An 18,053-nucleotide genomic window follows, 5' to 3' on the forward strand; every position below is an offset into this window, starting at 1 on the left:
AGCTTGTGTCACAAAGGTTTGTTGTACAGATTATTTCATCACCCAGGTAGTAAGCATAGTTACTTCTTCTGCTCCTCTCCCTATTTTCACCCTCCCTCATCAAGTAGACCCCAGTGTCTGTTGTTTCCTTCTTTGTGTTGATTTGATGAGTTCTTATCACTTAGTTACCCCTTATAAATGAGAACTCATGTGGTATTTGGTTTTCTGCTCCTGCATTCTTTTGCTGAGGGTATAGCCTCCAGGTCTATCCATGTTCCCACAAAATACATGATCTCTTCTTTTTTATGGCTGTATACTGATGCATTTTCTTTATCCAATTGGTCACTGATGGGCATTTAAATTGATTCCATGTCTTTGCTATTGTGAACAGTGCTGCAATGAACATTCACGTGCATGTGTCTTCATGGTAGAATTACTTATATTCCTCTAGGTATATATCCAGTAATAAGATTGCTGAGTTGAATGGTAGTTCTGTTCTTAGCTCTTTCAGAAATCACCATACTGCTTTCCACACTGGTTGAACACATTCACGCTCCCACCAACAGTGTATAAGTGTTCCCTTTTCTCTGCAATCTCGCCAGCGTCTGTTATTTTTTGACTTTTTAACCATAGCCATTATAACTGATGTGAGATAATACCTCACTGTGGTTTTGATTTACATTTCTCTAATGATCTGAGATATTGAACTTTTTTTCATATGCTTATTGGCCCCATGTATGTCTTCTTTTGAAAAGTGCCTATGCCCTTTGCCCACTTTTTAAGGGTACTGTTTTTCCTCTTACAAATCTGTTCAAGTTCTTTATAGATGCTGGATACTAAACTTTTGTCAGATACCTCTTTTGTAAATACTTTCTCCAACTCTGTAGGTCATCGTTTCACTCTTTTGGTAACAGGGTCTCACTCTGTCACCCAGTCTGGAGTGCAGTGTTGTGATCGTAACTCACTGTAACCTTGAACTCCAGGGCTCTAGCAATCCTCCCACCTCAGCCTTTTGAGTAGCTGGAACCATAGGCACTTGCCACCATACCCAGGAAATTTTACCTTTTGTAGAGATGGGGTCTTGCTATGTTGCCTAGGCTGGTTTCGAACTCCTGGGTTTAAGCAATCCTCTTGCCTATATAATCCCATTGCTTAAAGAGTTCAAGGCATGATCCACCGCACCCAGACTAAAATTTATTTTTAAGATCAAGTTTGCAGGCTGGGTGCAGTGGCTCACAGTGCCACTGCACTCTAGCCTGGGCAACAAGAGTGAAACTCTGTCTCAAAAAAAAAAAAAAAAGATCAAGTTTGCAAAGAGTTTTTCAGTACAAACGTAAAACAAAAATGGCAATAAAAATTCGTACTTAGGAGACTGTCATTATTCAAACACTTGTAATCTAAGTCTCTAAAGTGAAAAGGCTGCAAAACGGAAAAAAAAAAAAAGTAACAGAAATATTCACATACGAAATAACCATTAATAAAATCAGACCCTTTTCAAATACCTCTCCCCATTAAAAAAAAAAAACAACAATTAAAAAAAAAAAAAAAAAAGGAACTGGCCAGGTACAGTGGCTCACACCTGTAATCCCAACACTTCGGGAGGCTGAGGCAGGCAGATCACGAGGTCAAGACATCGAGATCATCCTGGCCAACATGGTGAAACCTCATCTCTACTAAAAATACAAAAATTAGCCAGGTGTGGTGGTAGGTGCCTGTAATCCCAGCTATTCAAGAGGTGGAGGCAGGAGAATCACCTGATCACTGAACCTAGGAGGCGGAGGTTTCAGTGAGCTGAGATAACACCACTGCACTCCAGTCTGGGCAAAGGGAGAGAGGGAGGGAAAGAAACGAAATGAGAAACGAACGAAATGAGATACGAGAAACGGAGGGAGGGAGGGAGTTTAATGAAAGCACAGGTCAATTAATACTCTTTGACAGAAACTGAGCAGCTGTCTATAGTCACGCAACCCTGAACACACCTAATTGCATCTGAAACTAAGCAGTTGACAAGAGAATGCAGATACAATTCAATAAACCTGAAAACCTTACAAAATATGCAAGACTTCATGGTAGTAATAAAAGCCTTGTGACCTTAGTAACAGCCAAGGGTACTGGCAAGTAAGAACCTAACAGACCAACTAACAACTGTAGAAGACAAGATCAACAAAGAAATGGACTGACAGGTTCTTTAATGGAAAACTTGCATATGAGAGAATTAGAAGAGATTGCTGGAAAAGAGGTGAAGATCTCAACTACTTTTACAAAATAAGGCCCTCTTTATAATTCCTGTAAAAATAAAATATGGGCTGGGTGCAGTCGCTCACACCTGTAATCCCCAGCACTTTGGTAGGCTAAAGCCAGTGGATCACTTTAGGTCAGGAGTTCAAACCAGCCTGGCCAACATAGTGAAACCCAGTCTCTACTAAAAATACAAAGAAAAAAAATTAGCCAAGCGTGGTGGTGCGCACCTGTAATCCCAACTACTTGGGAGACTGAAGCAGGAGAATTGCTTGAACTTGGGAGTCAGAGGTTGCAGTGAGCCAATACACTCCAGCAACATGGGCAAAAAGGCAAGACTCCATCTCAAAAAAAAAAAAAAAAAAGGAAAATAAAAATAAAATAAGAAGTAAAAAAAAAAAATCACATTTTTTGGGCAACTATTACAAGAGAAACAATATTTGGGTCAATTCTTTGTTCATTCTATAAATTAACTCAACAGATGCAAAAGTGATAAATTTTGTTAAATATTAAAATTAATTGCATTTAAATAATTAGTATCTGTTGTTATTAAAATAAGGTCCAATTAAATTTTTTATGACTTATACAAAATTTAGGCCCCTGTTTTAAACAGATTCACATTAAGAACACTTTTGCTACACCAGATATAATAAGGTAAATGAGACTGATTATTTTTGTAATTTCAGTTATGTAAAAAGAAAAAGTAGATAAGAAAAAGACTGCAAATATTTATACTAGTAGTTGCCACTGGAAGATGAGATTGTGGGTGTTTGTTTTAAACAAAGGGACAGAATTAAATACTGTTTAAAACAATGCAAATATATTAATTAGTAAATACGATTTTTGAAATGTATACTAATATTTCATCACTGGATTGCTATTGACTTTCAATCTACCCACAGACGGTTAGAGAAAGAGAAACTTCTACTACCTCATTTAAGAAATATTTCCTGGATCCCTACAATGTGCTACATACCATGAAGACAAAATTTAATAACAGGCTATACTGATGCTTACTATGCGCCACTTTAACCCGTAAAATAATGCAGCAAACAAACTATTATCAATTTCCAGAGACTGAGAAAGATTAAGTAACTTACCCAATGGTATAAAACTAAATAGTGACTAAATCATCCTTCAAGCAGAGACTGTCTACAAAGCCCATGCTCTTAACCACTTAGCTATGTATTGCATTGGAAAGGCAGCCTTAAAATAACTTACACATTAGAAGAAGAAAATCAGCAAGCAGAAAAGCACCAAAGCAACGAAGATAGGTGTGCTGATACAAGATTCACCACATCACGTATGAGGCAGGGAAAAAAAAGGTTCAGGTTGGGTAAGAAAAGAGGGCATCATAGACATAGAGATGATGGAAACAGAGTTTCAAAGAACACACAAATTCCACAAGAAGAAAGAGTTATTAGACCAAGCCTGTCCACCAGGCCGCATGCAGCCCAAGACAGCTTTGAATGAGGCCCAACACAAATTCACAAACTTTTCTAAAACATGAATAATTTTTGCAATTTTTAAAGCTCATCGGCTGTCGTTAGTGTTAGTGTATTTTATGTGCGGCCGAAGCCAATTCTTCTTCTTCCAATGTGGCCCAGGGAAGCCAAAAGATTAGATACCCATGTGGGAGACCATTTGAGGCAGACAGGGTAATGTAATTTTCTGGAAACTACAAATATTATTTGGCAATTGCTCCCACCAAAATTTTGCAAACTTGTAGGAATAGTCAAATGTTTGCTTATAATATTTAATGTTTAATTCAAGTATGTACGTATTTAAATTCATGTTATATAATATTTGGAAAAACTGTTTTTCCCATTGTCACAAAGCAAGTTTACTTCAAATGCTTTATCACATGCACCTTTATCATCATTGTACTCATCAGTAAAGTCATTTCTTTAGTCTAAAGTCAGTTTTCTGTAATGCAGCATTTTCCCTTCTATGTTGTCTGAGATTGTGTGTGTGCGTGTGTGTGTGTGTGTGTGCGCGCATGCATTTTAAATATGTGTGGTATTGCCAAAGGAAGTGTTCCCCAGGTCAAAAATAACTACTGATTCTCGTTCATGTTAGCTTTTCCATTTGGTTTTATACACATACAAATATATCCTCTATATATCACAATCACTTATTGTTTTGCTTTTTTATATGATCTATAAAAGGCATGAGAAACATTCAACATTTGAAACTGTGAGAAAAAAATAACAGGTGTTAAAATGCCTTTTAAAAAAACTATTTCTACTAGTGAACTCTACTAGTGAAATTACCTAAAACTAACAAAGATTGAAACCATTTCCATTTATGTCATCACAAAGAATTCTTGGTTATTCACAACAAAGGCATTGAGATAGTTCCCTCTAATATGAGAGATGTTGCACAGCGCTATTGTCCAGGGGATAATTTCTTGCAGAGAAGGGAATTCATTTATACTCTAGCAGTACTTCTATACTAACATCTATAGGTACATTAGAGGAAGAGCAAAAAGAAAAGAAACTTGAAACAGATCTGACTCAGATCTGTGGTTCTCAAACTTAGGTATACGTCAGAGTCTCCACAAGACCTTGTTACAGTACAGTTTCTGGGTTCCATCCTTGCGTTTCTGATTCCATAGGAATGGAGTAGGGTCTGAAAAGATGCATTCCTAACAAGTACTCGGGTGCTGCAGATGCCACACTCTGATCTAGATTATGCTAGACATTGTTCATCATATGAAGGGTTAATTTTATCTTTCAGGAGTTTAAGACAGGGAAATGACATTATAGGATTTGTGGTTTTTAAAATATCACTGACAACATTATGGACAGTAGTGTTTTCACATAACATATTTCATTTATTCTAATATGTATTTTTTCACATTCACAATTTCTGACAACAGAGTGCATCTTCCCATCAACAGTGTATCATAGTTTAATTAGCAGGGATTTTTCTTTCTTGGTGGTGCATAAAATAATGGCACAAATTATCATTTACAGGCAGCAGATTCATTGACATACAGTATTATCGCTTCTGATGTAATGGTACTGTGAAGGGGGAAAACAGGTTCTATTCCCATTTTACAGATGAGGAAATAGATTTCAGGACAATACAGGAGATAACACACCTAGTAAATGACAGGTCCAAGATGAGAAATTCAGCAATTTTTGACACATAAAACAAACACCATTCTCCTCAATGATACTACTTATAACAACGACCTGTAGTTCACTTGCCAGAGAGAAGACAAGAGCACACCAGTATACCCTAACCAACAACAGAAGCAAAGACAAGAGTCCATGGGTACCGGGTATGAAATGCCAAATTTAAGTAATCAAGAAAAAGTGTCTCAAGATTTTTATTAAAAAACTAAATAATTGAAAAGACACAATGAACCACCTCCACAAATACAGAGATAGAATCAAAAGACTAGTTTGGGAACACTGTTTCATACAGTGCTGAGAGATGCAGAATATGACATAGCATCTCCAGAGCAACAGACATTAGCTTAAGGATTTAAATTATAGTTGGTGATACTAGGAAGTCAAGTTTGTGTAAAGATGGGCACTGGGCCTGGAGAGTGGCCAGAGGCCAGAAAGCCATACATAACTAGCTTCCTGACAGATGACTAGAAACCCAAGACACTGTAGCAGCAGCAAATGCAACACCTCTCAAAATCCCACAAACTTAGCTTCTGACCAAACCCTGTCTGGAAAGGTGTGATGTTCTAAATACCATTTCTGTAGGCTGCCAGATGATTTTTTAATTTGAAAAATTAAAGGAAAAATTAGAATAGAAAATCTAACCATTATTATTTGTCATAACATCCTGCATATTTCTACTCCCCACTGCAAGTCTACTAATAAAAGATTCACTAAATTATGCAATCTTCTCAGTACATTCTGAAAAGCACATTACACCTTTACTTGGCTCAATGACACGTTCTAATTCCTAGGAGAAGAATGTGCAAATATTCTTGTTCATCAAACAAATCTTCCTCACTAGAACAACTCAAAGCTCGGAGGAGCGAACAGTCTAAACTGATCATTCTTCTGGGGCCCAGAGAGTTTTCATCTCTAAAAGGAACTCTAAATACTACTTAAATCTCAAATTCAACTTCTAACTAGAAAAATGAAAAAATAAACTTAGAAGAGGCCACAAAGCTTTTGTTGTGACCATGATACATACTTTAAAATTTGAATACCTTCACAGATAAGCAGAGTTATCACAAAGACTGAATGGGGATAGGGTCTACAACCAGACATGAGACATCCGAGTGCTGTGGTAAAGCTGCAAGCCAAACATGAAGAACGTAAGAAAGCACCATCCAGAGCAATTAACTCAAGATATTTCTATTTTTCCTGTTTGGTTATAGGTGCATTATAAACATTTAAGTCTTAAGACTGATTTAGGGGAAAACATTTAAATGTTTATAAACAGGCAATAAAAGCAGCAGTAGAGTCTGACAATTATAGCACTGAAAAAGCTACAGTATTAATAAGTTTGACACAACTCATGAGCAAAATAACCTAGAGTTAAAGGCAAGGCATATATCTAAATCAGCTCCCCTGTCAAAATAACTATTCTATACTCCCCCAACCAGACAAATGACAAAAAGCTTCTAAGTAAAGGTTGAATCATGCAGGGTAAACAACAGCAAAGCAGCATCACTTGGATAAACAAGTAGCTGCAAAATTAATCATTTTTCACTTCAAGGCAGATGGACCCTGAAAGGTGATACTTGCCTCAAAGTCCTAACTGATCAATAGTCAAGGTAACAAAACCATCATCATCATCATCATCATCATCATCATCATCATCAACCCTTGGGTGAGAAAAGTTGCTGAGAAAAGTTTGGACAGGAGTCAGCATAAAGCACTGCTTCCCACTCCAGGAGCCTCAGGAGGTACTGCCTGTCCTTACTCCCAGGCAGCCAAGGCAAAGGCCCATGGCCTAGGCTCAAGTTTGTTAACATGCCCACTGGTGGTGACTCTCCGAAGAAGTCTCGAGGTCACAAGCAGCAAAACTACAGGGGAAATTCACTGGAAGGACTCAGATTCAGTGGCAAGACACATCTAGCACCATGGTCCAGAGGCTTATCCAGTGGTGTGCCCACAGCTGCTGCCTCTCCCACTGCCTACTCTTTCATTACACAACCTACTTCAATCACTGTAACTAGAAATAACATAGCCAGTCAGTTTATATTATTGGAATCCAGAAGCCTGAATGACAAGCTTCATCATTACACAGTCATGATTTGATTTTTGTTAAAATTAAATAATTTCTGATAATTTGTTGTTCTGTGTTTTGACTTTAATAACAAAATCATTACATTCAGTAGGAAATTAGAAATGAGCACAATGAAGAAAGTAACATCATTTATAACCCCACCACCTAGACTGAAATAACCACGACCATTCTGGAGCACACCCTTCTAAGCTTTCTTCCAAAATGAACATCTTGACAAGAGAACAAAGCACGAAGGCAGTAAGCAAACTTGAGGTCTACGTAGTCATTAAGCCGGGGCAGCCAGGTAAAGTTATCATTCAATACACTTCTAAGAATGAAGGGGCTTCATTCCACTTCTAATAAGCAAGCCAAGAAAACACATAGAAATCACAGCCATCCCTGGCAAACCAGAGTGTACAACTGCCCTACATATCTGAACAGTCCAGCCTCCTGATTAGGAAATCCTACTTTAGAAATAGTCCCATTTATCAGAAGGTATAAATTATACATTCTTCCTATAAAGCACAATTTAATAAGTTGTTAAAAAGGGCAACAAAAAGATAAACCTTCCTATGTTATAAGTAACCTAAAATTTTTATGAAAAACTTCTCAAACAGAAGCTACAATTTAACATCAGAAAGCACAGACTATAGATAGCATTCCTTCCTTCCTATTAAGTCAGAAAAAAATTTCATTACAATTTATCTTTGCATAGGTCACTCAAAGAGAGAGAACAAAGGACGTTTTTCCTAAATTATCAAGGTATCACTGAGGCAGTTACATCTAGTCCTTCTCAACCAAAATAATACACCTTTGTTTTCTCCTCCTGTAAGTGGGTCAGAGCCCTTACAAACGCCGGAAGCAGGGAAACAGCCTGAACATCAAAATATATTGTTTCAAACGTACTCCTAGGAGCTGACAAGATGTTCTGGGATGAGAACAAAAAATGAAGCCATAATTAACAAAATCTGTTTAGATGGAGTCTGATTTAAAAATAATACTCCACAATATAAAGCAAAAACAGAAACCCCACTAAAGTATTGAAAATCCAAGCCTAGATTCAAATATAGTGATACATGGTTGATAAGAATAAGAAAGCCAATTCTCTGAGCTTAACATTGATCCTTTTAAACTAGGATCTTCACAGCAGTGTCAGATTTGGCTTCCTGCCTTTCTCAGTAACTACTTACCTACGGCTATTTTCTTACTTCTTTTCTCAAAATACTCTATTTTGAAGATGCATCCTGCGGAAATTCCCTATCTCCACTGATCAAATTCTATTTACAGTAGAATAACTTCTGGATCAAATACACTGGGCACAATATAAAAGGTCTTAATCTGTTTAGGTTGCTATAACATAATGCCATAGACAGAGTGACTTATAAACAACAGAAATTTATTTCTCACAGTTCTGGTGGCTGGAAGTCCAAGATCAATGTGCCGACAGGTTGATTCTGGTGAGGGCTGGTTTGCTAGCTCACCAGTGGGGCCTTCTAGCTGTGTCCTCATGGTGGAAGGGGCAACGGGCCTTTCTCAGTCCTCTTTATAAGGGTATTCATCCCACTCATGAGAGCTATGCATTGGTGATCTAATTGTCTCTCCCAAAAGCCCCACCTCCTAATACCATCACATTGGGGGTTAGGAATTCAATATATGAATTTTAGAGGAACATATTCAAACCATAGCATGGTCAAAAATAAAATTTATTTTTATCCTTTAATGGAGCAATGGTGAAATAATCGTTCTATGTGGAGGAAGTATGGAATGAACATACATTAAAACAATTCTTTAAACTGAGTCCTAAGAATGTAGAAAAGGTATAGAAATCATGTGATTTATTATGTTTTCTACATATAAACCCTTCCTGGACAGAAATTAGGGAGCAGTGGAGGAGGAGAAGAAAAAGGAAAAAAATGTTTTTTAATTTTAAAGCCTAACCATAAATTGTAGTTTCAGAAAGTACAAGGAGAAGTGACACCAAACTTTGAACCTCACTAGACTCTAAAAATGGGAAAATTTACACGCGATGAGAAAGAATTGCACTTTGAAATGGCAACTTTTACCATCAATTTTTTTCTGTTATGTTACATACTAAATATATTCAATTTATTACGGGCCTTCAGTTTCCACAAATAAAATATTTGTCCAGTATATACTGAAATAACTATCTACCAAATATTTACCAAAGTGCTTAAGGTGATTAATTAAAGTAATCTTTGTCGGTACCATGCTAGTTCACAGTCTGCAATGTTTTATTGTTATTATTCTGACTTCATTTGCCTGCTTTTTAAAGAATGTTCCAGTATCATTTTTACGAAATTGAAAGGAAGAGACTGAAAGCAAAAAGATGTAAGAACTCTTAAGTGAAAGCACAGAAATGGTGTCAGAAAGTAAAATAAATTAGCTTTAAAAGGGGCTGCATGGTAAGAAAAGGATGTAAACTTTTAAAATTTTGTTTCTAAGGAACTCTAATTTTGATGCCAAAATTAGATGGTGACATATTGAGGTATATAACAGGACTATAAAGCTAAATTTAGATGTTCCTTCTTTAAAGCATCCGCCAGCTCCTAGACCACTTATTGAATAGGTATCTTGTGCTAAACAGTTATGTACATTATTTCAGTTAAAGCTCAAAATGTGTATGCATTATAGAGAAACTGGACTCCGGAGAAGGTTACCTATTTGCCCTAGGTAAACATTAGTGACCAAGTTGATATGAAAATCCTGCCTGACTCCAAAGCATGTGATCATTCCTCTAAATCAAGTTGTCCCTCATACCATCCACCCCTCTTCAGTATCTACTTTATATGCACTGTCCCCTTAAATCCTCACAACCCTGTGTGAGGTGAGCATTATCATCTTCATTATAAAAATTAGGAAAACTAGCACAATGAGGTTAGGCAACTTGCCAGAATTTAGCTTCCGGTCCCTGGCTCCAAAGTCCATATATTCTTTCCAATATATTTGCTGCTTTCAGCTCTAACAATCTACAAATCTATCATCACGTGACCATCTCTTCCTTTACAGTAAACCATGATTCTGTGCAGGAAGATCGAGTCAGACGTGATACTTCGTTACCACTGCAACTCTCATCTTTCTCCCTTCACACACTCCATATCACCTCTCCCAGCAAAATCACCAGACATCTTCTCATGGATTGGTATTAGTATCAGCTACTCCCCCTACCACCCCTATAGACGATCATAAACGCTGAAGAAAAGTAGGAGGAAATCTTCCCACCAAGAAAAGGTCATTGGGGCCACTTTTACAGTCTGTCATATTCTACCTGATAATCTTACTCCAACAAGCCCAAGGACCAGGTCAAATTCAATATATATTTAAAGTAAAAGTTTACATATTCCCATTGATCTTATGTCATTATCAGCTGGTTGACGGCAGGCAACATTTCTAAGTCTGTGACTTCACCTATAAAATGAATAAGATAGCAAATGACCCTTCAACCTTAGAGCTAATCTAACCTACATCCCCTCTTCCTTTGCTTGCTTGTGAGAAAGCAGCTGAAAATTTGGCAGGGTGCAGTGACTCACACCAGTAATCCCAGCACTTTGGGAGGCTGAGGCAGGTGGAATGCTTGAGGTCAAGAGTTCGAGGCCAGCATGGCCAACATGGTGAAACCCATCTCTACTAAAAACACAAAAGTTACCCGGGGGTGATGGTGCACGCCTGTATTCCCAGCTACTCAGGAGGCTGAGGCAGGAGAATCGCTTGAACTTGCGAGGCAGAGCTTGCAGTGAGCCAAGATCACCCCACCGTACTCCAGTCTGGCGAAAGGGTGAGGCTCCATCTCAAAAAAAAAAAAAAAAAAAAAAAGCAGCAGCTGGAAATGTACAGGCAAGAGCAGATAAAACTCGACAGTAAGTAAAGCAAGTGGTCATTATTAGGTTCTGCAATACACACAAGGACCTACTCAGAGGCAGGTGTGCACGCACACGTCTAATCTGAAACAAGCGACAAAAACAATCTAGAGTTTATTCTTGCCAACCTGAAATGAATCACCTGTTTTTACCTCATCTACATTCAAGAGAGGGCCCAGATTGATCCAAAAGAGACACTGAACCATGCTCACCACTGAGTCTTGAGGCAAGCCAGCTCTCCAATCCTTAGAATGACCTCTGGCTTGACTGCAGTTATCAACTGGACATGAGGAATGGAAAGCTACAAAAGCCTAAAGCTTATCACAGAAGCAGCATTTCAAATATAAATCTACTTCTGTATTTTATTAATTCTGGTAGAAGGTAAGGCTCAAAAAGCCTGGATATCTTAACATTCTAATCTTTTTTTATTATTCTTCTTCCTTTTTAGAGACACGGTCTTGCTCTGTCACTCAGGCTGGGGGGCACTGGCACCATCCTAACTCACTGTAGATTCCAACTCCTGGGCTCAAGTGATCCTCTCACCTCAGCCTCCAGAGTAGCTGGGACTCCAGGCCCACTACCATGCCCACCTACATTTCCTTTTTTTTTAAAATCTGGGCAGATACGGGGAATCCCTATGTTCCCCAGGCTGGTCTTAAACTCCTGGCTTCAAGCAATCCTTCCCCGTCAGCCTCCCAAAGTGCAGAGATTATTTCCATGTGAGCCAATGCACCCAGCCTACATTCTAATCTTAATTCTCTAAATCCAGATGATGACACTTCACAGTTGAGGAGCCTGGGATAGGATCAAAGGTGGCAAGATTAAAATTAAAATCCTAAAGTCATTTGTAATCCCAGCACTCTGGGAGGCCAATGCCGACAGATCACCTGAGGTCAGGAGTGCAAGACTAGCCTGACCAACATGGTGAAACCCCGACTCTACTAAAAATACACAAATTAGCTGGGCACGGTAGTGCATGCCTTGAATCCAGGAGGCAGAGGTTGTACTGAGCCAAGACTGCACCATTGCACTCCAGTCTGGGTGACAGAGAGAGACTCCATCTCAAAAAAAAAAAAAAAAAAAAATCACATGCCAAGCAATCTTAACGAATGGTAAATTTAGGGCTGCGAAGAAAGTTGAGAATTATAACAGACTGAATTTGCAGCAAGACAAAAAAAAAGTTTAATTTCAGTCACAAAGATGTTATTATCTCAAAACCATAACACAATAAGTATCTGCAGCTCAGCAGATTATCTAAATTTACATGTGAGAAATGGTACGAATAAAACTTACCAGTCCAATCCAGAGACCTTTGCCAAGAATTCTGGCTGCTGCCATCAATAAAACGGAAGAGAAACAGCCAAGGTAACTAAGCATAAGTCCCAAGTCTGCCATTAATGAGATGAGTGTGCCTCCAAGGTTCAGAACTTGGGGGTACTTCAAACATTGAGTGGGAACTTCTAGAAGGAAAGAGCTGCCATAAAGAAGACCCGCGAGGGCTGAAGAGCTGGCAGGGGTAGTGGGCCCAAGTCCCAACCGCTGGTCAGGAGGCTTTTCCAGGCCAACCAAAACCACCACGGTAGTTGGAGACCCCACTGAGTCCATGAGAACACAGAGAAGTTGGGATAAAACAGCTATAAAAAGAAACATTTGCAAGGCTGTTCAGAAGGCAGTAAAACAAGAAGATACTGTCCAATATTTCCTTAAAAAAAAATACAGGGCCGGGCGTGGTGGCTCACGCCTGTAATCCCAACACTTTGGGAGGCCGAGGCTGGTGGATCATCTGAGGTCAGGAATTCAAGACCAGCCTGGCCAACATGGTGAAACCCTGTGTCTACCAGAAACACAAAAATTGGCTGCGCATGGTACCAGGCACGCGCCTGTAATCCCAGCTCCTCGGGAGGCTGAGGCAGAAGAACCGCTCGAAGCCAGGAGGCGGAGCTTGCAGTGAGCTAAGTTCGCGCCACCGCACTCCAGCCTGGGCGACAGAACGAGACTCCGTCTGGGGGGGAAAAAAATCCCAGAGTTCCACAGGGCGCCAGTCCTAGCCCTTCCGCCAAGGCCACCGTTGGAGAACAGCAGCCCTGGCTCTGCGCTACCCTGTGGCCATGGGCCTCAATAAGGGCCAAAAGATGACCAGGAACGTGAGCAAGCCCAGGAACAGCCTCCGCCGCGGGCGTCTGACCAAACACACCAAGTTTGTGCGGGGCATGATCCGGGAGTTATGTGGCTTCGCCCCGTACGAGCAGCATGCCAAGGAGTTACTGAAGGTCTCCAAGGACAAATGGGCCCTCAAGTTCATCAAGAAAAGGATGGGGGCGCACATCCGCACCAAGAGGAAGCGAGAGGAGCTGAGCAACGTCCTGGCTGCCATGAGGAAAGCCGCTGCCAAGAAAGACGGAGCCCCCTTCCCTGCCCTCTCCCTGAAATAAAGAACAGCTTGACAGGAAAAATAAAATTAAATTAAATAAAAAAATATATATATATACACACACACACACACACCCCTTTTTTTCTTAGTATTTCCTAACCAATTGGGAAAGAAATAAAAATCTGTATTCAAATAAAATTTGTATCTACTCTGTAGACCAAAGAATGTGCTAGGCACCAGGAACGTGAACATGAGACAGTTAAAACTCCTTGTCTCTCGAGCTACTGGAGTAAAAACCACTGAGTCTCAGTACAGAGGTCTAGACGGTGCTCTAGGAGGCAGCAAGACCCTCTGCAGTGTGGTGGTAAGGGCAGCGTGCAGGGGACGTGGCATCTTCTCAGTGAGGTCCAGGCAGAGGGAAGTACACATTATGAAGATAAGAAGGGTAAAAGAGCCAGAAATGGCAGGATCAGTGAGGACTTTAGATAAAGAAGACCACCAGACTGTGAGCGACCTGTCTTTAAGCTACATTAATGAGTCTCTTTTAGGAATATATTTCTGGGGATGATGCAAAGGGCGGAGGAACAGGAAGAGAGGCTACTGGCAGTCAGGAAAAAAACTGAACAACATTTAAGGAATGACGGAATGAAAGCAGTAAAGCGAGTTCTGACGGAAGCATTTGAAGAGAACTTCTGCAAAGAAACTGGTAGGATCTGGTGACCAACTAGATGTAGACTATGCTGGAAAATGAGGAGATAGAGTAACTCAGGCTTCTGCATTTAGAAAACACTTTTTTCCCCCTCAAGAGACAAGGTCTCTCTGTTGCCCAGGCTAGAGTGCAGTGGTTATTCACAGGCACAATCTTAGTGCACTATGGCCTTGAACTCCTGGGCTCAAGTGATCCTCCCACCTCAGCTGCCAGAGTAGCCACAACTACAGGCACACATCATCGCACCCAGGTGGCGACACTTTTAAAAATTAAAAAGCAGAGTGACAAAATTTTAGAGACAGAAGGGTCATCCCCAGGTCACCGCGAGGCAGGATAAAGCCTGTGGGCCCCACTGTTGTAGACCCTGGCAATTAAGAAGTAGCATGAGTAGGAAGCCTGGCAGAGAGAAGATAATGGCTCCAGCAGCTGCTGCAAAAAGAAAAGCTGGAAGGTTACAAACATACATCGGCAAAAATTCTTACTATTTGTTAGGGTAAGATTAGGGAACTTAATTCTATTCTTACATAGACCTCATAAAATTTCTTATTGCCTTCTACTTTCTTTCAAAGATATTTATGTTGTTCATTTAAACACATACACAGAAAGTTACACACAGGGTAATTTCTGTCACCGATCCTAGAGCCCTTAAGGACAGCCATAAACCAAAAGCAGTATTTATTCCCTCCCCCTCACCCTGCAACCACATTTTACAAGAAAGAAAACTGAAAGAAGCACAGGCCATATGATCTTTCAGTACAATCAGGAAATTTTAGACAAGATAATGAGTTTGTTTTAGGGCCAGTTATATTTGAGATGTCAACAGACATTTAGGTAGTGATGTAAAGTAGACAGCTGGACATATACATCTGTGGCTCAGAATACAGAGCTACAGATATAAATGTGGTAGTCACCAGCCCACAAATGGTCTTAACACCATGGAAACAGATGCGATCATCTTCAGAGAGAATGCAGATGAGAACAACAACAGACCTACAACAGTGACACTGAGGAAGGGCCAACATTTAGAAAAAAACAACAAAGAAACTGAGAGGTACTGCTTTTGGTTCAACTTCTATCTACTTCTTCACTAATCAAAGACAGAAACCTTTTCTATTAAAGCGTATATATGTATTTTCAGTGCCAAATACCGAAGTATTGGAATACTGAAGACAATCAACTATAAATTTTAACAATTTCAGTAAGTTGCCAGCAGTTAGTGACAGCAATCTATCACTTTCCCTGAACTGTCAGAGAGAAAAGGATTCCACGTAAGTGACATATCCCAATAAAGGAAGCTTTTCCCTTTTTGTGAACAGTTCATAGCTCAAATTCTTCCAAGAACCAGGCAGGTGAGTGTGAAGCACTAAGATTCAGACAGTAAATGTTGGGTCCGAGTTCTACTGGAGTGGGCCTGTGCCTCCTAAGGGCATTCAAATTCAGTCTTCTGTAGAGAATACCTGTATCATGTGAACTAGAAATCCAAACCATGCTTCCATGGGCTTTTTAACAACTGCACAAGGCTGCATAATGACAAACTTTCTTATATTTATCATCTCCAAGGTCTATTCTCCAGCTATTAACCATTTTTCTCTATATACTAAGTCCTCATAAACTCTGTGTTGTAAAAGACACAATTTAAAAAATGATCGGTTCTGTGGCTTTGGGTAAGTTATTTCACAGCCTCAGTTTTTCGTCTGTAAAATAGAGATGATTAATAATATTGTTATGAAAACTGAAAGCGTGCTTAAAGAAGGCTGAGCACTCAGTGAAGGTGAGGTCATTAATGAAGGATGAGGAAGAGGGGAAAAGAAAGTGAGTAAATGATGATGTCCTTTAAGCACATCACTGATGATCAAAGTGCCAATAATGCCTACACAACTACAAGTAACACCGGAGTGTCATACATACCAAAAAACAAACACACACACACACATATACACAGATGCACATAAGTTATACCTTTTCTTGGTTTCTAATTGCTCAAAGTTTTTAACTATTAACTGAACAAAATATGACAATTAAATGGTACCTAACAAAATGTGTCATTAAAAAGAAGTTTAATTCTCGGTATTTTATTTGACTGTATTAACCACCTTTTTTAAAAAAAAAACTTTTTTATTTTTATAGAGATGGTATCTCACTATGTTGCTCAGGCTGGTTTTGAACTGGGCTTAAGTGATCCTCTTGCCTTGTGACTCCCAAAGTACTGGGATTATAGGCATGAACCGTCATGCTTGGCCTTAAAATCTTTTTTTTTTTTTTTTTGAGATGGAGTTTCACTCCTATTGCCCAGGCTAGAGTGCAATGGTGCGATCTCGGATCACTGCAACCTTCACCTCCCGGGTTCAAGCGAATCTCCTGCCTCAGCCTCCCAAGTAGCTGGGATTACAGGCATGTGCCACCACACCCGAGTAATTCTGTATTTTTAGTAGAGATGGGGTTTCTCCATGTTGGTCAGGATGGTCTCGAACTCCCGACCTCAGGTGATCTACCCGCCTCGGCCTCCCAAATTGCTGGGATTACAGGCGTGAGCCACCATGCCTAGTTGGCCTTAACAATCTTTTAAATCATCTCCTGAAAAGGTTGCTACTACTTAAAGGAAGCAAATTTTATAGTCCTAAAAAGTCAGAGTCACATTTATATTTAAACACCAGCACCCTTGCCTAAGAAATCACACAGTTCTCTTCAGATAGAAAAGAACTGGGCTAGGCGTGGTGGTACAAGTACTTAATTCCAATACTTTAGGAGGCTGAGGAAACAAGACTGTTTAAGTTCAGGAGTCTGAGAGCAGACTGAGAAACACAACGAGATCCCATCCTTATGAAAAATTAAAAAAAAAAAAAAAAAAGTCAGGCATGGTGGTGTGCACCTATAGTCTCAGTTACCTGGGAGGCTGACGTGGGAAAATCATTTGAGCTCCCAGGTTGAGGCTGCAGTGAGCTATGATCATACCACTATACTCCAGCCTGCTGACAGAGCAAGACCCCGCCTCTCAACAAAAAACAAACAAACAAACAAACAAACAAAAAAGATTTGAAACTGAATATTCAAAGGTTAAACCAAGCTGGTCTAGAAGAGGGTGGAAAATAACAAAACTGTCAATTCTGTCCACGTATGCTAGTTACATTTGTTCTATTTGATGACCAACGACATCACACCTCGTCTCTCAGCCTTCTTAAGGCACATAAATGGAAGTGACTGGAGAAAAGACATGAAGAGCACATCCTGTTCCACACATCTGCAGCTTGATGTGGGCCACCTTGTACATACAAACAATGGACATCTTTGTTGTTGTTCAGGTATCATACTCTGAGGCTTAGGGGTTTGGAGCTGCAAAACATAGCTTTGAGAGCATCTCTAATATTAAATGGTATGTGACATTCTTAAGTCATAAACTTATTTTTTTTTTATCTACAAAGTGAGAATAAAGCCATCTACATTACTTATCAACAAGTATTTTTTAAAGAATTAAATAGTGAACAGGAAAATGCTCTATAAAATGAAAGGCATTTAAGTTATTTCTTCCCTGGCTAGGACACAGCTAAAAGAACAGTACTAGTATAATTTAAAATAATCATTCTTGGTTTTCTTAAAGAACAGAAAAAAAAACTGGTCAAATTCCTTGGTACTAAGTTTCCAGACTCTAAATGCCTAAATTTCAAATGCTGGAAGT

General features: G+C 39.5%; 2 protein-coding genes across 16 annotated transcripts in view; one reads left to right on the plus strand and one right to left on the minus strand.

Moving 5' to 3' along the window:
* Window positions 1-18,053, minus strand: part of SRPK2 (SRSF protein kinase 2) — a 287,057-nt gene that overhangs the window by 122,227 nt on the left and 146,777 nt on the right. The window lies entirely within an intron of this gene.
* On the plus strand, window positions 13,067-16,044 carry LOC119626315 (large ribosomal subunit protein eL36-like). Its single transcript, XM_073009224.1, has one exon. The coding sequence runs from the start codon at window positions 13,409-13,411 to the stop codon at window positions 13,730-13,732; it is 324 nt and encodes a 107-aa protein (XP_072865325.1). The 5' UTR covers window positions 13,067-13,408; the 3' UTR covers window positions 13,733-16,044.

Source organism: Chlorocebus sabaeus, chromosome 21 (genome assembly GCF_047675955.1).
Source record: "Chlorocebus sabaeus isolate Y175 chromosome 21, mChlSab1.0.hap1, whole genome shotgun sequence".
In the NCBI taxonomy this organism is placed as follows: Eukaryota; Metazoa; Chordata; class Mammalia; order Primates; family Cercopithecidae; genus Chlorocebus; species Chlorocebus sabaeus.